This window comes from Cervus elaphus, chromosome 19 (assembly GCF_910594005.1).
Source record: "Cervus elaphus chromosome 19, mCerEla1.1, whole genome shotgun sequence".
Lineage (NCBI taxonomy): Eukaryota > Metazoa > Chordata > Mammalia > Artiodactyla > Cervidae > Cervus > Cervus elaphus.
Window position 1 is genome coordinate 12,520,315 of NC_057833.1, and position 18,826 is coordinate 12,539,140.

The window sequence follows — 18,826 nt, forward strand, 5'->3', positions numbered from 1 at the left end:
TTACAAAAGGGATCCTCATAGTTGTGTTTAAAAGTTGGAGACTTCCACGTGCTTATACTGACTTTTCAAAAAGTGAAAAAACACCAAACTGAGGATAGACAAGCACATCCGGAACAGCTCAGACTGACGGCTTTCTCTAGGGCTCTGTTGTCAGCTCAGCCATGCTTTCCTTTCCCATGGCCAAGTACTCTGCAGCCGGCTTTTTTCTCCCACCCCTGTTTTTGCCTGAGTCTTTGGTCCTCTGGTTCTCTGCTGCTAATTTCTAATAGACTTAAATGCAGTCTGGGGAGTAGCAGAGAATAGCATCATCATCTTGGAGCACTTTCTATGCATGTATCTATACGCTCATGAAAAAGTTTTTTGAATTCTCTTGTGCTAGACTTTAGCCGTTTCTTACCTTAAAATTTGCATTATAACATTTGTTCTTCCTGATCAGTGTTTTTAGTGGGGCAAGCGATGAAGGGAAAAAAACAGCTGTAGCACAGAGTTACCAGTCGAGTAATCCAGGAAGTTCAGTGTGCTTTGGGCACACAGATAGAAAAAAGCCTGTACATCTAAAACAGAAAGGAAGAAACAAAATTGTCTTTGCTTGCTGATAATATGATCTTATACTGCTGCTACTGCTAAGTCACTTCAGTCGTGTTCGACTCTGTGCGACCCCATCCCTGGGATTCTCCAGGCAGGAGCGCTGGAGTGGGTTGCCATTTCCTTCTCCAATGCATAGAAGTGAAAAGTGAAAGTGAAGTCGTTCAGTCATGTCTGACTCTTCACGACCCCGTGGACTGCGGCCTACCGGGCTCCTCCGTCCATGGGATTCTCCAGGCAGGAGTGCTGGAGTGGGGTGCCATTGCCAATCCCAAAGAATCAGTATTAAAAAAAAGACAACAACTTTATTTTTACTCATGAACACACAAACTGTGTATCTCCTAACTGTAAACTGAATAACTCTATTCTTTATTAAAAAAAAGAAAAGAAAAAAGCCTGTAGCCCAGACCTTTGGGTTGGTGGAGTGGAGATCAGTTAGAGACTTCTTGAGCCTGAAGGATTAATAGGAATTAGCCAGGAAAAGCTGGCAAGGGAGAAGAGAGAGCAACACAGAGGAAACAGCATGTGTAAAGGAGGCTAGGGAGCCCAAAGATATTTGGGTATTTGGCCCTAGGGTGTGAGTTGGAGAACAGGTATAGAGAAGGATGATGAGGGTACCAGGGGGGACTTCTTTTGGCCCTGATAAGGACTGTGGACTTTAACAAAAGAGCAGGAGAAGCAACTGATGAATTTTTGTCAAAATAGTAGGAGAATCAGATTCTTATTTTTGAAAAAGCATTGTCTCTGCAGGGAAGAGAGATATTAGAAGGGGCCAGAGTGGAGGCAGAGAGGCTAGGAGGCTGACAAAGTGTTCTGAGAAGTATGAGTGATAGATAGCTTCTACTCAAGTAATAGCTATGGTGATAAAGAGAAATAACCTCTTTTGAGAGAGTTAAATAAGCAAGTGGATAGCACTTGGCGATTCATTGGGTTGTTGGATCAGTAGAGAAGGGGAAGAAAAGTTTTATGCTTATTTTTCTGGCCTGAGGAATTAGGTAGATGAAAATGCCACTGAGCTTAGGAACAGAGCATTGAGGCAGTGCCAGGACGAGGGCAGGCGTGTTCAGACGATCATTTCAGTTCTGGGTGTTTTGCAGTTGAGGCATCTGTGGGCTATTCAGGTTGATTTATCTAGTAAGCAGTTGGATATATGAGCTTGAACTGAGCTACAGATAGTTAGTTCATTCATTCAGCAAATATTTATTGAGCCCTCCTATGCACCAGGGGGCTTCCCTGGTGGCTCAGACAGTAAGGCATCTGCCTACAATGCGGGAGACCCAGGTTCAATCCCTGGGTCGGGAAGATCCTCTGGAGAAGGAAATGGCAGCCCCCTCCAGTACTCTTGCCTGGAAAATCCCATGGACAGAGGAGCGTGGTAGGCTACAGTCCATGGGGTCGCAAAGAGTCGGACACGACTGAGCGACTTTACTATTCATATGCACCAGGAGTTGTTTCTAAAGTACTGGGAATGTGGTGATGAGTAAGACAGAGACGATAGCCCTGCCTTCACAGAGGTTATCTGCACAGATTAGGAGGACAGACCATAAAGAACAAAATAATTCGGATAGTCTAAGTGCTTTGAAGGAGACGAAATGGGCAAATGATCCAGGGACAGGTTCAGGTGGAGCAGAGATTAGACAGGAACCCTTCTAAGGACGTGATGCTTGAATGATGAGAAGAAACTAACTATACTGAGTCAGGAGAGAACATTCCAGGCAGAGAGAAGAGCCACTGTACACAGTTCCTGAAGGCTTCCGAAGCCCACTGGAATCTCAGCTCTAATTTGTAACCCCCTTTTGTCAAGGTGTTGGGCCACCCCCATAGCAAGTACAGACACATCTTTTAATGGCTGACAGTGAATTGAGAAGAGACAAAATATACCCAAAACAAGTGATTTTTTTCCCCTCACTTTTCTTAGGCTAGCTTTTTAGTCTCTCTTGAATTATCTCTTAAACAGCGTTGATTCTCAATGTAACGCTGAAACAAACAGTTCACAATATTTCCGGAATTGTGTTGAATCTCTGAAATGCAGATTAATTCTGTTGCTGTCCTTTGCATCCTGAGTGTGAAAGTTGCTCAGTCGTGTCCGACTCCTTGTGACCCCATGGACTATACAGCTCATGGAATTCTCCAGGCCAGGACAGTGGAGTGGGTAGCCTTTCCCTTCTCCAGGGGATCTTCCCAACCCAGGGATCAAACCAGGGTCTCCTGCATTGCAGGTGGATTCTTTGCAAACTGAGCCACCAGGGAAGCCCAAGAATATGGGAGTGGGTAGCCTATCTCTTCTCCAGCGGGTCTTCCCAACCCAGGATGGGACCGGGGTCTCCTGCATTGCAGGCGGATTCTTTGTCAGCTGAGTTATCAGGGAAAGATGTATCATGTTTCCTAAATGTGTCTTTGTTGTTCTGTACTGTGGTTAGACGTGAAGTGACGTGACAGTCACTCGTGTGCGTCCAGCTCTTTGCAGTACCGCGGACTGTAGCCCACCAGGCTCCTCTGTCCACGGGACCCTCCAGGAGAGCCCTGGAGTGGGTTGCATTCCCTTCTCCAGGGCGTCTTCCTGAGCCAGGGGTTGAACCTGGGTCTCTGGCATTGCAGACAGAGTCTTTGTCCCTGAGCCATGGGGGAGGCCCACAATGGTCAGTGCAGACTCTGGAGAGGAACTTGGTTTTTCTATTTCCTGTTGTGTGTGAGTGTGTTAGTCACTCAGTTGTGTCCAGCTCTTTGCACCCCCATGGACTGTAGCCTCAGTCCATGGAATTCTCCAGGCAAGACTACTAGAGTGGGTTGCCATTAGCATTAAAAACCCAATAGAAGGCAGAGACGTAAACGGACCTTTGATAGTTCTTTACTGAGTCCCGGAAGGGCACAAGGCAAAAGAGCCTCCAGAAGGGCAGAAATACCCGCACTGCTTAACAACGCCTTACATGTAGGAGTCAAAGACTCTTCCTGCTTGAGCGGGGAGTCCTGGAACCAGAAGCTCCTTCTAACAGCAGACGATGCTTTGGCTCACACACGAGAATGTGTGCTTAACTTTTTGATTCCTGGTGATCGTTCCAGTGATAAAACCTAAAACCAATAGGAGATTTTTCTAGAGCAGTGTTTCTCTGCCTCGATGGTGCTACTTTCATGATGGGCCGGATAACTTGTTGTGGGGAGCTGTCCTACATTCTTGTGCTTTGTAGGATGTCTAACAGAATCCCTGCCCCTGTCACTGGATGCCAGGCATACACCCTCCTCAGCTGTGAGAAACAAAAATGAGTGTAATTATTGAAAAATGTCCCCCTGGGGTACAAACCACTCTTGGCTAAGAAACCACTGTTCCAGAGGAATTTTAACTGTTCTTGGAGAGGAGCACACCTCACGCTTCAAGGGTATGCCCTATCGAGCAATCAGTGATAGGCAGCAATTCCGAGATCTGCTAGTGGAATGAAATCAACCTCCATCACTTGGCGCCAACTCTGACGGAAAGGCTTCCCTGGTGGCTCAGACTATAAAGAGTCTGCCTGCAATGCGGAAGACCCGGGTGTGATCCCCGGGATGGGAGGATCCCCTGGAAAAGGAAAGGGCAACCCACTCCAGTACTTTTGCCTGGGAAATCCCATGGATGGAGGAGCCTGGCGGGCTACAGTCCATGGGGTTGCAGAGTTGGACACGACTGAGCAACTGACGCTAACGCTGATGGAAAGGAGGGCTGGCTTCTCCAGAGTCAGCTTCTGTCAGCCACGTGGTCCTGCTGGAGATGACACTGTTATCTTACACTCAGGTTTTATTTATTTGCCTGGTGGGATATACAGAGGTAAGAAGGAAAAATTTGAAGAGTAGTCTTTGCTAAAGCTGTGCCAGCCCAGAATATACCACTCAGTATTTAAATAACAACCAAATTATGTTTTGAGCAAGTTGAATGATGTGTATGTGTATATTTATCTGTTCTTGCATGGATATTCATGTGGGTATATACACATGTATGTCTGCATGTGTTTATAGTGTTACAGCTTCCTAACCATTCATATGCTGGCTGCCTAGGATTGTGTGTATGCTTCTAATATTTCTTTAACAAATCACTTCCATTGTGTAGTCCTTACGTTATCTTTGCTTGGTTGATCACTGCATGAGATCCCACAGCAAAAGTCAAGGAAAAAAAGAAATTCAGCTGTTTTGGGAAGGTGGATTTGCTTCTTTCATGTTGTATTTATAGTTAATAACATACTTCCTAATGTCCTGTAGCATACAGATGTCAACCCTTTTCAGGCAATGGACCGAATGATGTTAAATATGCGAAACAGTATGCAGGAATTACAAAGAAACTTTGTAAGTACTAAAAGATGGATGAGAATGTTGTTTTCCATTATTGGCACCCTGTGTTATAGTGGCTTTCAACCATTTTCTAACCATGGTCCCCAGAAACTAAAAAATATATCTTACATCATGACCCTACTTGTGTACTATATTATACTGTACACCTGAAATGAAAGTTTCATGAGAAAAGGATCATGCTGTTTACAGAGTCTATTGATATTTTCTATTTTATTTCATATTTTAAAAATCCTGATCACAACTTATCAAAATGATCTCATAATCTACAAGTTTGATAAATAGCATTATTTAAATTTCCAAAATAAAAAATTCAACCTCAAAAATATTTATTCTGGTGAAGGTCACTATTGTAAATGAACATTTTATATGAATTTAGATTTTTTTTATTATGTATAACTTGTCTACTTAAAAAATTATAGCATCTAAGTTATTAAGTTTTAGTGTTTAAAAATAATTCAAAATAGAAATTTTAAGAATGATATTTAGAAACTGGATTAGAGTCATATAGTCTGAATACTTATAAACTAGTACTAATCTTACTTTTCCACTCATGACATTAATCATAATCAAAATAATAACTTGATTCAATATGAAGACCAACCGTATTAATTTGGTCATCCAGTTTGAAATCTATGGATCATCTCATAATGTCCAAATCTTGGACATTAGAAGTGTAGCATTGGTACCCACAGAAGGTATAAAACTTCTTGGCATATGGTTAAATGGCTCAACATTGGCAAAATTGCTCACAAAAGTTAACCACTGACTATAAAAGTATCACATGCTTGAGGACATAACGTCTATAAACGTAAGCCTTGAAGTCTTTGACCTCAAAGATTTGAGGAATTCTAAGTGAATCACTTGTTATTCATTATTCCTTACGAGAGGAGTGTGAATTGGTACCTAAAATGGAAGGAGGTTAGGGCCTTCGTGAGGGTACCATTTGGATACATCATACTGATCATATACACTATCTTTACTAGAACTTACAGCTAGTGTTGTTGCTTATTTGAATCTTCTGACATTAGTTCTTCATATTTGACTGAACTCACTGGATATACAATCTATATTTATCTCCAGGGTCACCTTTCAATGGATCCAAATGGACATTCATTTAGTTCTTCCTCCGTGATGACTTATTCCAAAGTAGGAGATGAACCGCCAAAGGTTTTCCAGGCCTCAACACAAACCCGTCGGGCTCCAGGGGGAGTAAGTACTTTCTTGGAACTTTATAAAGTTACGGACAATAGATCACCTGTATCAAACTTTAACTATTAGAATTTGACTTGGTGCTGGTGCAGAAAAGAGAGGAGGAAGAAAACGCAAAGTGTGAAAAAGCAATAAAGTTGACTGTAGTTGTTTATTATTTATTTTGTTTGTAGTAGTTTATTTTAAGGCACTCTTTGTCTCCTCCACTGGTAGTGGGATCCATTCTGGACCTCTGCAGTGAAGGAACAGTGCAATAAAATGGGTCACATGAATTTCTGGTTTTCCAGTGCATATAAAAGTAACGTTTATTCTGTTCTGTTGTTAAGTTTGCAATAGCATTATGTCTGAAAAAGCAGTGTACTCACCATAATATAAAGGCTACCCACTCCAGTATTCTGGCCTGGAGAATTCTATGGACTATATAGTCCAGGGGGTCGCAAAGAGTCGGACACGACTGAGCGACTTTCACTTTCACTTTCCCTCACTTGCTCCCCCACCTACCTCCATATGTGCCCCCAGGTGCCTTTCTTATATTCAGTGTCTATTGATGTTTATTACCTTTACATGTTGACAAGGGAAGTAGACACTAAAGTCTTTATTTCATGAAATAAATGTCTACAGTTAGTTTATATTCAAAGTAAATGAATTTTTTAACTCATAAAATATTTCAAGTGTACAGACAGGACATAGAGAATAATATAAATACCCCATATTTCTTTAATCCAGTTTAGTGAACTCATAATGCTTTTCTCTATTTAAGTTGTCTTCTGTTTTCTTTTTAAGCAAAAATGCAGTTAAAATTTCCAATATGCTCCTCCCTCTTTGGTCCTTTTTCCCTTTCTCCCTCCCCAAAGAGAACCGTTTTCTTATACAGGCATACCTCATTTTACTGGTCTTCACTTTACTGCACTTCACAGATAAGTTGCATTTTTTGCAAACTGAAGGTTTGTGGTAATCCTGTGCTGTCAGGTGATAATTAGCGATTTTTAGCAATAAAGTGCTTTTATATTATGGTGTGTACATTGCCTTCTTAGACATAATGCCACTGCAAACTTAGTAACAACAGAATAGGATAAACATTACTTTTATATGCCCTGGAAAACCAGAAATTCGTGTGACATGTTTTATTGCACTATTTCCATCATTGCAGAGGTCCAGAATGGATCCTGCACTATCTCTGAGGTATGTCTGTGCCTGGAACTTACCATTTTTATGCATGCTTTTATGATTTCATTACTTATGTATGCTCCATATACAATATAGTGAATCATTTTACAGGTTTCTAAACTTTGTATAAATGGTTTCCTAGCATATGTGACTTTGCTCTGCAACTAGACTTTGCTCAGTAATTGCTTCTGAGATTTGTTCAAGTTAATATGTGTAGCTCTGGTTTCTTGATTTTATCTTCTATATAATGTCCAAAATATGAATATACCACAGTTTTAAAATCTCCTTTTCTAATGATAGATAGGTAGGTGTTTTTTTTTCCAGAAACGTTTTAATAAAACGTAGGTGTTTATAATTTTTCACTTATTGATCTTCATAGCTGTCTCCTTGTGCAAAAAGGGCTAGGAATACTATTATTGGATTGGAGGAGGTGTGTGTCTTCATCCTTACCTAGAAATTACCAACTTACTATCATGTAGGGATTGAAATAGTTGACTCCTACAGATTTTGGTTTGAGAGTTGCCACTTCTCCATTTATTCGTTAGTACTTATAGTAAAGAAAATTAGGGGTTGCCTGTCTAATGGATGACTTAAATGAAAACAATATTTAAGTCATTTCATGACTGCTGAATAATTAATTGCCCTTACATGTATTCTTTTTTTTTTTTAATAATTATACTGGTTCTGTGTGTCCTAGACATTTTAATTTTAAGCAGGTCAGGAAACATCAGAGAATTATTACCATAATTTTACTACCAGTTGGTAGTGGAACTAAGTATCCGTTATTTTTAGAGAAGTAGATTTATGTTCTTACCTGCATAGGTAAGTAGGTTCTGAGGAGTTTATATTCTATGTTTATATAAATAAAAACTAATTTTTATTTTCTTCATTTTTACAGGTAAAGGAAACCAGGAAAGCATTAAGAGACTCTGAGAGTGGACTAGAAAAAATGGCTGTTGGTCATCACCTCCATGACCGAGCTCATGTCATTAAAAAGTCAAAGAACAACAAGACTGGAGATGAAGAGGTCAATCAAGAGTTCATCAATATGAATGAATGTAAGTTATCAGAAAAAGTGGCATTCTTCCTCTCAAAGTTAAAATAGCAGCTGTGCCAGTAGGACTTGGTGAGAATTTTTTTAATAGAAACATTTTATATGATGTTCTTTAAGGCAGTTTATGAATTGTATATGTAGGCAATACGTTATCCACATAGTAATAAAATTGTAGTTTCATTGTAGATCTGTTTTTTCATAGTGATTTTTTAATGTTGAGTACCATTTATTTTTTGTTTTATACTTGGAAAATGGAATCTTTTGTTTTTTAGTAAAGCTGTCATTAGTAAAAATTAGTTTTTATATACTTGTGGTTATCAAAGAAGTATATTTGAAAAGCATGAAAAAGTACAAAGAAAGAAAATAAAATCACCCATAATTCCAACCCAAAACACTAGTATTAATGTTTTAGTATATATATTCCTAATAGTTTAATGTATATATAAACATATAAACACATACTTTTCTTTTTAAAAATTAGTAGTTTACCATCTATATAGTTTATATTGTGCTTATTTTAATTCCCAACTATAATTTTGAACAGCCACCTATGATGTTACTTTTTCAAAAACATTCTAAATGGTTACCTAAGACTTTTACCATAAATTGGCCATAATTTACTTAAACTATTCTGTATTGTTGGGCACTCAGGCCTTTGTATAGCTAAGATTTAGATATCTGATATTGTTAGATAATATATATGGATCAAGCTCATCTTTTCTATTTCCTATCTTTTCTACTCATTCTTTAATGCATTCAATTCTTTCTAGTGTCCTGACTCTTCTCATTATAGTTTTTAAGTTATATTCATTTCCTGTTTTTAGAAAATATTTTGAATAAAAATGTTTTATCATAGTAAAGAGTTTTAATTATTGTTTCATTTTAGAAAAAGAAATTCTCTTAAGGTTGGAATTGGAAAAAATTATTCTTATGCAATGAGATGAAAGCCACAACGTCTTCACCTTTCTTTAATTTTAACCTTTGCAATTTGGTCATATTTAAATATATACAGAATACTTCACAATAATTAACATATTGAAGAAAATTTTGGCAAAGTAACATTGTGGTACAGGCAGTCTGAAAGAACAAGTATTGTCATTTACTTATCGTTATTATAGAATTTAGATTACCTACTTCATAGCAACATAAATTGGCAGATGACTAACCTATCTTGGGAAACTGAAACAGAAACTTGTGAGGCCAGATTACCTAGTGAAATTGTGAGAGTAATAGAAAGTGCTAGCCCCAGGCGGAGTGTCCTCCAAGTACAGCGGAAAATGGGACCTCTGTGAGATGACCCAGGAAGAAAGAAAGACTGTAAGTCCGTGTCTCTGGGTCATGGGGTCCAGGGATAGAATAACGTGATATCCAGGCAGCTGTGTGAAAAAACAGCTCATCAGTAACCAAATTACCAGCAGAAATAGGAGAGGAACAAATACAAAAGGAAATATCTCTCTTGAGTCAAAGACCTTTATATTTGAAGCAGTTTCCTATCTCTAAGGTTAGGCCATTGGAAACACCAGGGAACGTGTAAGGAGCAAAGCAGTTACTGACAGTTGATACCTTAGTACTTACCCTTTTATTTTGATATTTAACGTAGGTGATGCTCATGCTTTTGATGATGAGTGGCAAAATGAGATTCTGAAGTACCAGCCAAGGGGACAATGGCGCAATCTAGATAACTCTAGGATGCGAAGTGTTGGTCATGAGAATTCAGGATCCCGAGAACTTGAAAGAAGGTAAAAGTTATTTCTAATTAAATTGCGTTTTTTAAAGACAAATTAGAAGGAAAGTTACGTAATTTTACCTCTGTTATCAGGAAGTTTTGATTGATGTCCAGGTGGTTTGTATCAATGTTTTGTGAAAGATGTAATAACTTTAAATTACATCTGAGTATTCCAACACAAATTAAAATTTGTACCTGAAACCCAATAATATTTTAGGATTGTATGACTAGTAACTCACTAGCAAATTATGCTTTAGACAGTGGGACTAAAATCCTCCTGAGGAAAAGTGATATACTATAATGCAGTTATTCTTACGCAACAGAGTCTCATCTGGAGAGAGTAGAAGCTGTACATTTTGTACTAGGTAAAGATACTGGCATTTAGGGATATGGTAAGGGGAGAGCTAAAAGGCTGAACAAAACTTCCCTAACAAGTCAAAATTGAGCATTTAATGGCAAACATGTTTTTAGATACTTATGTATTAAATAGTATGTTACAATAACTGTATTAGATATTTTGGAAGAATTTTGCAAAAACTTTAGCCTCATTTGGAATTACCTTTTGGAATAGATGTGAAGTACAAATTGCTAAAACCAACTTTAAAGATGAGACTTGGACACATTTAGTGTGTATTCTAGAGTTACAATTTAATTTGGTTCTCTGGGGGAAAATTGAAAACACTACCTAATTCCTGTTGACATTAGACTTGAGAGAGAGAGAGAGAGAGAGGCCTCCCCAGGCCTCAAAACAGAAATCTGTTCTAGGCTATAAGAGTGGAGGATCGCTGCAGAAGGTGGAAGGCTGCCCAGAACCAGCGAGCAACAAGTGGGTACCGAGGAAACGGAAGCCTTGTGCAGAACGTTGTGTACTAGCATCTTTTATTTTAAAATACTTGTCTAGGAATTTTGAGCCCTAATGTTCTCCATAGAAAACTTGCTCCCCTATTAATTGTAAACCATAATTGTCTCACTTTGAAAAGTTCATTGATAAAAACCTAACAGTGCTATAATCAAACCTAAGTTTGACTGTGAGATTCAGCTCCCAGCTAGAGAAAAGCATGCTCCTTAGAGATGGTTTAGAAATCTATAACTCTGTCAGTGGCATTTTCTGTAAACCAGCAGTGTCCAGCTGAACTTTCTGAAATGAGTTTTTGCAGTGATGAAAGTGTTATACATCTGTCTGGTAGCCACTATCTGCATGTGGCTGTTGAATCACACTTGAAATGTCACTGATACTGCCAAGGAACTGAATTTTGAAATTCCAGGTTATTTTAATTGATTTAAATGTAAATGATGTGGCTAGTGGCTACAATGTTGGATAGCATGGTTCAAAGGTAAACAGTTAAATCTGTCTCAGAGAAGCAGCTGTTGCTCTCTTAAATGTTGAGTGAAATTGTCTGCCATTATGTTTTTCAAAGCTATTATGGAACTCTTGAGATAAAACTCACCTTAAATTACAGTGGCCTTTATCAAGTTTGTGTTGATGTTTTAATGACCACTTAAAAATGATATTAATGTTCATATGTATATTTCCTAGGGAGAAACATCATCAAAGTCCAGCCATTGAACATGGAAGAAGATCAAATGTTTTTGTGGACAAACTCAACATCAAAGGATCACCTGTGAAAATCAACAAAAAATAAATAGCATTGCATTTGATTTCTTTAGTTTTGGTTGTTTTAACAGAGAAAGTAATGGTGCTGGGTGATATATGTAAGACCAATCTTTTGTTATTAAATCAGTACTGTTCTTAGCAACTTTCTTCTGAATGTTCTTGAAAGTGCTCGCTTTATATTGTCCCTACTTTAGGAATAAAACTTGAATCTTCAACAGTGCAAGCTGTTAAACATTCTATAACACTCTTTAAAACATAACACGTATTGATTTTGCTTTCATAATTATTTTTATATTGGTTATGTTTTCCCCTGTATACTCAAGATTGAACGTACAACTGTTCTAGCATATAAAATTAGTAAACTGCTCAAAAATAGTCCAAGTTTTTTTAGCAACACTATAATAGAGTGATGTTAATAAAGGCTAAAATTATTTAGGTCAAATTTTATAATGTGTTTATGTAGCCAGCCAGCTTAAAGAATTTTTTAAAATAAAGCAAAAACTATACTAGTACTCCTTTATAGAAAATTAGTTATTATTTTGATAAAGGACATAAAGAATAAGCAAATAGTTCATTTTTGAAGAGATTTTAAATTGCTAATATACCTGAATTTTCTCCTTATCATTTCTTTATTTTTCTTTTTTTTCCATTTATTTTTATTAGTTGGAGACTAATTACTTTACAATATTGTAGTGGTTTTTGCCATACTTTGACATGAATCAGCCATGGATTTACATGTGTTCCCCAACCCGATCCCCCCTCCCGCCTCCCTCCCCATCCCATCCCTCTGGGGCTTCCCAGTGCACCAGGCCCGAGCACTTGTCTCATGCTTATCATTTCTTTATACAGTGTATTATTTTTTGTTCTGTATTACATTTTTAACACTCATCAGACTTTCCATTGACCTTTCTCTTTACATCTTAAGGTAGCATATTTCTGTTCTCCTTTCTCACAGACAGCTTAATTTATCTCCATAGTTAAGATTCTAAAGTTGGATTGTCCTTGGAGAAACTCTGCTCAGTCTCTTTGTGACATTTAGAAAAATGCATTTGGTATTCTGCAAACCTTAATGATTGATTGTCTCAAAATTTCTTAGACAGGTGATGTGTGTGTTTGAGCAAGGTACTTAATAATTCAACTGTTCCCTTTTTAATTATACTATTTAAAAATTCAGCTCTTTAATTTTTTGTTCTAGAATTAGAGCATTGATCTGTTTATATAAATTTAAGCATAAAGCTTATGAGAATATAAAATCTTAACTTTTTAAGTTTTTGTTGTTTCAAAGGGAGAAAAAAGAACAAAGTCAACTAACTATAATCCTAATATCTTCCTTTTTAAACTTTGGAATTAGAATTGTGTAATTGGGCTTATACTCCTAATTTTCTATATCATATCCTGTTAATATTACTAGTTGTGTTTCATGCCTTTAGTCGCTAAAATAAAATGCATATGTGTCATCTCATTTTTAGAATGGAAAGTAATTGAGCATGTATCAGTTAAAGATGTTAAAATTTTCCTCTTATGAATAATGAGTATACTAATAACATACTATTACACATTGGGAACTTATCATAAAGCATAGGTTTTAAATAATATGTTTGTGTAAATTCACTGGATAAACCAAAGTCCAGTAGACACTGTAGTTATTCTTCTAAATTATTACACTGATTGCTAACTCAAATCATTGTATTCAAATATGAAACACACTTGAATAAATATTGTACTTACAAGAGTATAACTTCCATGCATCATATAACAGAATTCATAAATGCTTTTTTCACCCCAATTTGTTCACTGTGACAATCATGTTAAAATTGAATTAAATATGTATTTCCTCTTCTGCTACAGTGCTTCCTAGGGGGCTATTTATAAAATATGTGACATCCAGAGATTAAATGTCAATTCTTTACATTCACACACTACTGAAATTGACTTTTTCTGGAATTTATTTTTATCCTAATTCTGAAGTCAGTGAAAATCACTCAGTCGTGTCCAACTCTTTGCAACATCATGGACTATACAGTCCATGGAATTCTCCAGGCCAGTGGGTAGCCTTTCCCTTCTCCAGGGGATCTTCCCAACCCAGGGACTGAGCCCAGGTCTCCCGCATTGCAGGTGGATTCTTTACCAGTTGAACCGTAAGGTAAGCCCATTCTGAAGTCAACTAGTATAAAAAAGAAGGCTCGCCATAAATTGTAGTTCACATATTTTTTTTTATGGACAACCACTGATCTTCCTGGAAGTCTGTGTCTTTGGGGAATATAAGGATATTAACTATTTGGTGAATGTGGCCTTGACAGTAAGGCCAAGTTGAGTAGTTAGGTTCCTTGCTACTTTAGCGATTTTCCTGGTAACTCAGTCCCAGGGATACGTTTCCATTACTTACTTTTATGATTTCATTATCTATTACTATCACAGGGCAGAGGCAGAAGCACATTGGTGTCAAATGATGACTTGCTCATGGCCACGTGATGGTATTTGGATGTGGGCCCTTTGTAAGGTTATGAGGGTGGAGCCCTCAAGAACACAATTAAAGCCTTTGTAAAAGAGACCGACTCAGTGGGCTTGAATTTGATCAAACTCTGGGAGATAGTGGAGGACCGACTGGCATGCTGCAGTCCATGGGATCGCAAAGAGTGGGACACAACTTAGCAACTGAACAACAACAAAAAAGAGACCCTGGGTCTCCCTGGTGGTTTGGCGGTGAAGAATCTGCCTACCAACGCATGAGATACGGGTTTGATCCTTGGGTTGAGAAGATCCCCTGGAGGAGGAAATGTATTTTCCTGGAGTATTTCCCACTCCTGTATTTTTACTTGGGAAAATCCAGTGGACAGAGGAGACTGGTGGGCTACAGTCCATGGGGTTGCGAAGGGTCAGACACGACTGAGCAACTAAACAACAAAAGAGACCCTAGACGGCTCGCCTGATCTTCATACCTCGTGTGCACACAGTGAGGAGTTGGCTGCCTATGAACCAGGACATCCCAGACACTGCCACTGAATCTCCCGGAGCCTCAATCTCAGGCTGCCCACCCTGCAGAACTGTGTGAAATAAATTTCAGTTGTTTACAAGTCACCCAGTCTCGTACTTTTGCTATAGCAGACTAAATGGACTAAGACTGTGGTATTCGGCCAGTCAGGCTAGGATATTTTAGAGATTCTACTGAGGTTTGACTAGACCTTCCCTTCACTGCAGTGAATCAGGACCTTCATTGATCTTTATTCTTATATATTATAAAATGAGTATGAATTAGCAGAATGTGCATCTACTTTAATATAATGTATGTTTTGCCATTTTAAAACTTAACAGAAATAATTTATAAAGTGTACTCAGAAACCTAGTTGGACGGTTTTTGGTTTTTTGTCTTCCAGTTCTTTCTGTGGAGCAAACAAAAGTTTATTACTTTGGTTAAAAGTGGTGATTAACAAAAAAAATTAAGAACATACTTGGTGTAATAATTACAGAAAAATATGAATATAAATATACACACAGGAAGAGTATGAATTTTTACTCTAGGAAATTTAGTTTGTTAAAATGGTAATTTCAAAAAGCAATTTCAAAAGTAACACACTTTTTTACTTAAATTATATCTTAAAATTAAAACCTTAATTTTATTGCCATTTACATAACTATTATTTAATTTGTATATTTTAAACAAATACAAAGGTTTATGAAGACTCAATTTTTGAAAGCCCACAAATAAAGTTTGCTTAAAAGTATATTCAACATTAATGGATTTATTCATCAAAGTCAGTCCTTTACTACAAATTAACACATGGTTGATATATAAAAAATAAGTCCAAAATTCATCATCGAATCTATGGTTTTTCTTGCCTCTTGTAATTTACTCTGATTTCTATATATTTGCTCTTACTCATTTAACAAGTATTTATTGAGCACAGCAAGGAGTACAGCAATTAACAAAACCAAATCACTGTCCTTTTGGAGCAGTTCTCATTGGGAGAGTCAGACAATAGACTGTGTAAGGTGTGTCTGGATGTATCTAAGAAGAGCTCTGAAGGAAAATGAAGCAGTGCACAAACGTAGGGAAGAGCTTGCTGTTTTAGAAGAGCTGGTCAGGGAACACCTGATTGAGAGAGGATATGTGAACAGAGGAGAAAGGGAAAGAGCTTTGCCTGTATCAGGAGCAGAGCACCGGCTCTGGTTATGTGAGGGTCAGCCAGGAGGCGGGGAGGAGAAAGAGCAAGTGAAGCAGGGCTACGCTGGCCTGGCTGCTCAAGCAAGGCTTTGGAGGTGCTTATTCTGAAGGTTAATTTTAAAAAAATTTTAGTTATTTAAATTTTTAAGGTAATGAAAAGCTTTCAGATTAAAATTTTAGTTATAAAAAATTTCAAGCCGACGCTAAAGTAGAGACGACAGTAACAGTGCTCACTGGCTGGGTGTTTTCAGCAGAAAAGGAGACCCTCGGGCTTTAAGGATCCCTTTTAGTGGCTCTGAAGGGGCTAAGGCCGAGCAGCTGCGGGGCAGAAGCTCTAAGGTCAGATGGGCTGACAGTAATTCCGTCCAGACAGCGGTGCTTTGAGAGGTGGGGAGAAGGTGCAGATTCGGGATCCATTTTTTAACGCAGGGCCCATAGCACATGCCGACTGACTAGAGCAGGAAAGTCAAAGAGGGGTTCAAAGTCACATTTTTGGTCCCGGCAACTCGAGGAAAGGAGTTTCCGTTGAGACGAAGACTGCAGAAGAAGGTTTTGAGGGGAAGATCATTAGCTCCAATGTCTCCAAGAAATCGAAGTGGAATCTCAAAGATGCTATCTTCTATATAGACTAGACATATCATGTTTAACATCGAACAACGATAGAACGTCTTGAAACGAGAAAAACCACTTGTAGATTTTTTTTTTTATTTTCCCAAGTTTTTTACAGATCATATCCTGTAGACTATTTTTTCATATTTTTGTAGTCGCATTAATAACGATTTTGCATTTTTAAGTTAAATATAAACATTTCTCCACTTTGCTGTTACAGGCAAAGCAAATAAAGGCTGTATCTTTCTGGCAGCGTGCATTAAAAGCCTGATTAGCTACGCAAAGCGGCTGCACTTTCTCTTCCCAGTCGGTAGAGGGCAGCCGGGCAGCGGAGGATGCCGCTCTGCCCTGAGATCCGGAAGCTTCTCCCTCTCTCTTTTTTTCTCTCCTCTCTCGTACCCTTCGCCCCGGAAGTGCTCTTCGGCGCTGATTGCCGGCGTGACTTTGACCGTTTCCAATAGCAGTGCTGGTTGCTGGACAGAGCCGGAGTCGCCGGACCTTCTCGCCTGTGCTACGTTCGCCATGAGGTTGCTAGGAGCTGCCGCCGCCGCGGCTGTGGGCCGCGGGCCGCTCCCGCGGGTCCCCGCAGCCTTGGGCTGGCAGGGGAAGCAGGTAGTGGAGTCCGGCGGGGCGAGACCGCACCACGGTCTGTCCCCGGGACCTTGGGGTGCGTCCGGAGCAGGGGGGAAGCGACACCTCTCCCTCCCTGGCATCTCCTTAACTGACAACTCCAAATGGACCTCAGTGTGAAAAGCCCCCTGGGTGTCTGCACAGCTGCTGGTTATTCATGAGCAGCGTCTCGGTGCCCTGGGAGGTTGGGCGGCCTCCGGTTAAGCCTCGTATTTTTAGTATACCTTAAAAAGAGGTAACTGGAGTGAAGATCAAGACAACTGAAAAATTAGTGTGTTCAGGGCTCGAACCCAGGGCTTCTGGCACATTATCCAGTGCTCTTTTCAGTACAGAGTGTCGTTGGGCCGAGTGCTATCTCTTTTAACTGACCCGTGTTATTTGATTTGTAGCCTGACCTTCCCAGTACCTTTCTTTGGTTCTGTCTGCCTTTTGCGGGACGCGGGGAGAGGTCGCAGAGCATTCAGTTCAGTTCAGTCGCTCAGTCGTGTCCGACTCTTTGCGACTCCGTGGACTGCAGCACGCCAGGCTTTCCTGTCCATCACCAACTCCCGGAGCCTACTCAAACTCATGTCCATTGAGTCGGTGATGCCATCCAACCATCTCATTCTCTGTCGTCCCCTTCTTCTGCCCTCAATCTTTCCCATCATCAGGGTCTTTTCAAATGAGTCAGCTCTTCGCATGAGGTGGCTTAAGTATTGGAGTTTCAGCTTCAACATCAGTCCTTCCAATGAACACCCAGGACTGATCTCCTTTAGGATGGGCTGGTTGGATCTCCTTGGAGTCCAAGGGACTCTCAAGGGTCTTTCTCCAACACCACAGTTCAAAAGCATCAGTTTTTCACTGCTCAGCTTTCTTTGTAGTCCAACTCTCACATCCATACATTACTGGAAAAACCATAGCCTTGACTAGACGGGCCTTTGTTGGCAAAGTAATGTCTCTGCTTTTTAATATGCTGTCTAGGTTGGTCATAACTTTAGTTCCAAGGAGTAAGCGTCTTTTAATTTCATGGCTGCAGTCACCATCTGCAGTGATTTTGGAGCCCCCAAAAATAAAGTCAGCCACTGTTTCAACTGTTTCCCCATCTATTTGCCATGAAGTAATGGGACTGGATGCCATGATCTTAGTTTTCTGAATGTTGAGCTTTAAGCCAACTTTTCCACTTTATTCTTTCACTTTCATCAAGAGGCTCTTTAGTTCTTCTGCATAAGGGTGGTGTCATCTGCATATCTGAGGTTATTGATATTTCTCCCAGCAATCTTGATTCCAGCTTGTGCTTCCTCCAGCCCAGCGTTTCTCATGATGTACTCTGCATATAAGTTAAATAAGCAGGGTGACAATATACAGCCTTGACGTACCCCTTTTCCTATTTGGAACCAGTCTGTTGTTCCATGTCCAGTTCTAACTGTTGCTTCCTCACCCATGATAGGTAGGAGTTGATCCTTTCCTGTCATGCAGACCTTTGCTCTGCTCGCTGATATCCCTGGATTTTAATCAACTAAGTGCTGATCACCCAGACTCCGTTTTACATTTTCTACTTCCCCTTGTCTAAAAGTGGCTGCAGTGCATTTTGGATGTGCAGTCCTATAGGGAGAGATTTATATTGTGTCTTGATTGAATAAAATGCAGAATTCCCTGTCACCACTGGAGTAAAATAAAGTTAGAGTAAAATAAAGTTGTTGTTGTTGTTTAAAAGTTATTGTTTTGGGGTAGAAGGAATTGGCAACCTTTTGTACACTACCTTGAACATATTGG

At 39.2% G+C, this 18,826-nt stretch overlaps 2 protein-coding genes across 5 annotated transcripts in view; both read left to right on the forward strand.

Moving 5' to 3' along the window:
- The window catches only part of MLF1 (myeloid leukemia factor 1), a 29,360-nt gene extending 17,463 nt beyond the window's left edge, over positions 1–11,897 (forward strand). For 2 of the 4 annotated variants that reach the window (XM_043874699.1, XM_043874700.1), the window contains 5 exons: positions 4,813–4,896; positions 5,983–6,111; positions 8,177–8,336; positions 9,933–10,071; positions 11,596–11,897. In XM_043874699.1, the coding sequence (XP_043730634.1) occupies positions 4,813–4,896; positions 5,983–6,111; positions 8,177–8,336; positions 9,933–10,071; positions 11,596–11,701 (618 nt within the window). In that variant the 3' untranslated portion in view covers positions 11,702–11,897. Of the gene's footprint in view, positions 1–4,812; positions 4,897–5,982; positions 6,112–8,176; positions 8,337–9,932; positions 10,072–10,823; positions 10,885–11,595 lie in introns of all 4 variants that reach the window. The other 2 variants (XR_006335319.1, XM_043874701.1) reach the window with 2 other exon arrangements.
- Positions 11,898–16,846: 4,949 nt separating this feature from the next.
- Positions 16,847–18,826, forward strand: part of GFM1 (G elongation factor mitochondrial 1) — a 50,085-nt gene continuing 48,105 nt past the window's right edge. Inside the window, exon 1 of the mRNA XM_043873936.1 lies at positions 16,847–17,056. Within this exon, the coding sequence (XP_043729871.1) occupies positions 16,967–17,056 (90 nt within the window). The 5' untranslated portion in view covers positions 16,847–16,966. The remainder of the gene's footprint in view (positions 17,057–18,826) is intronic.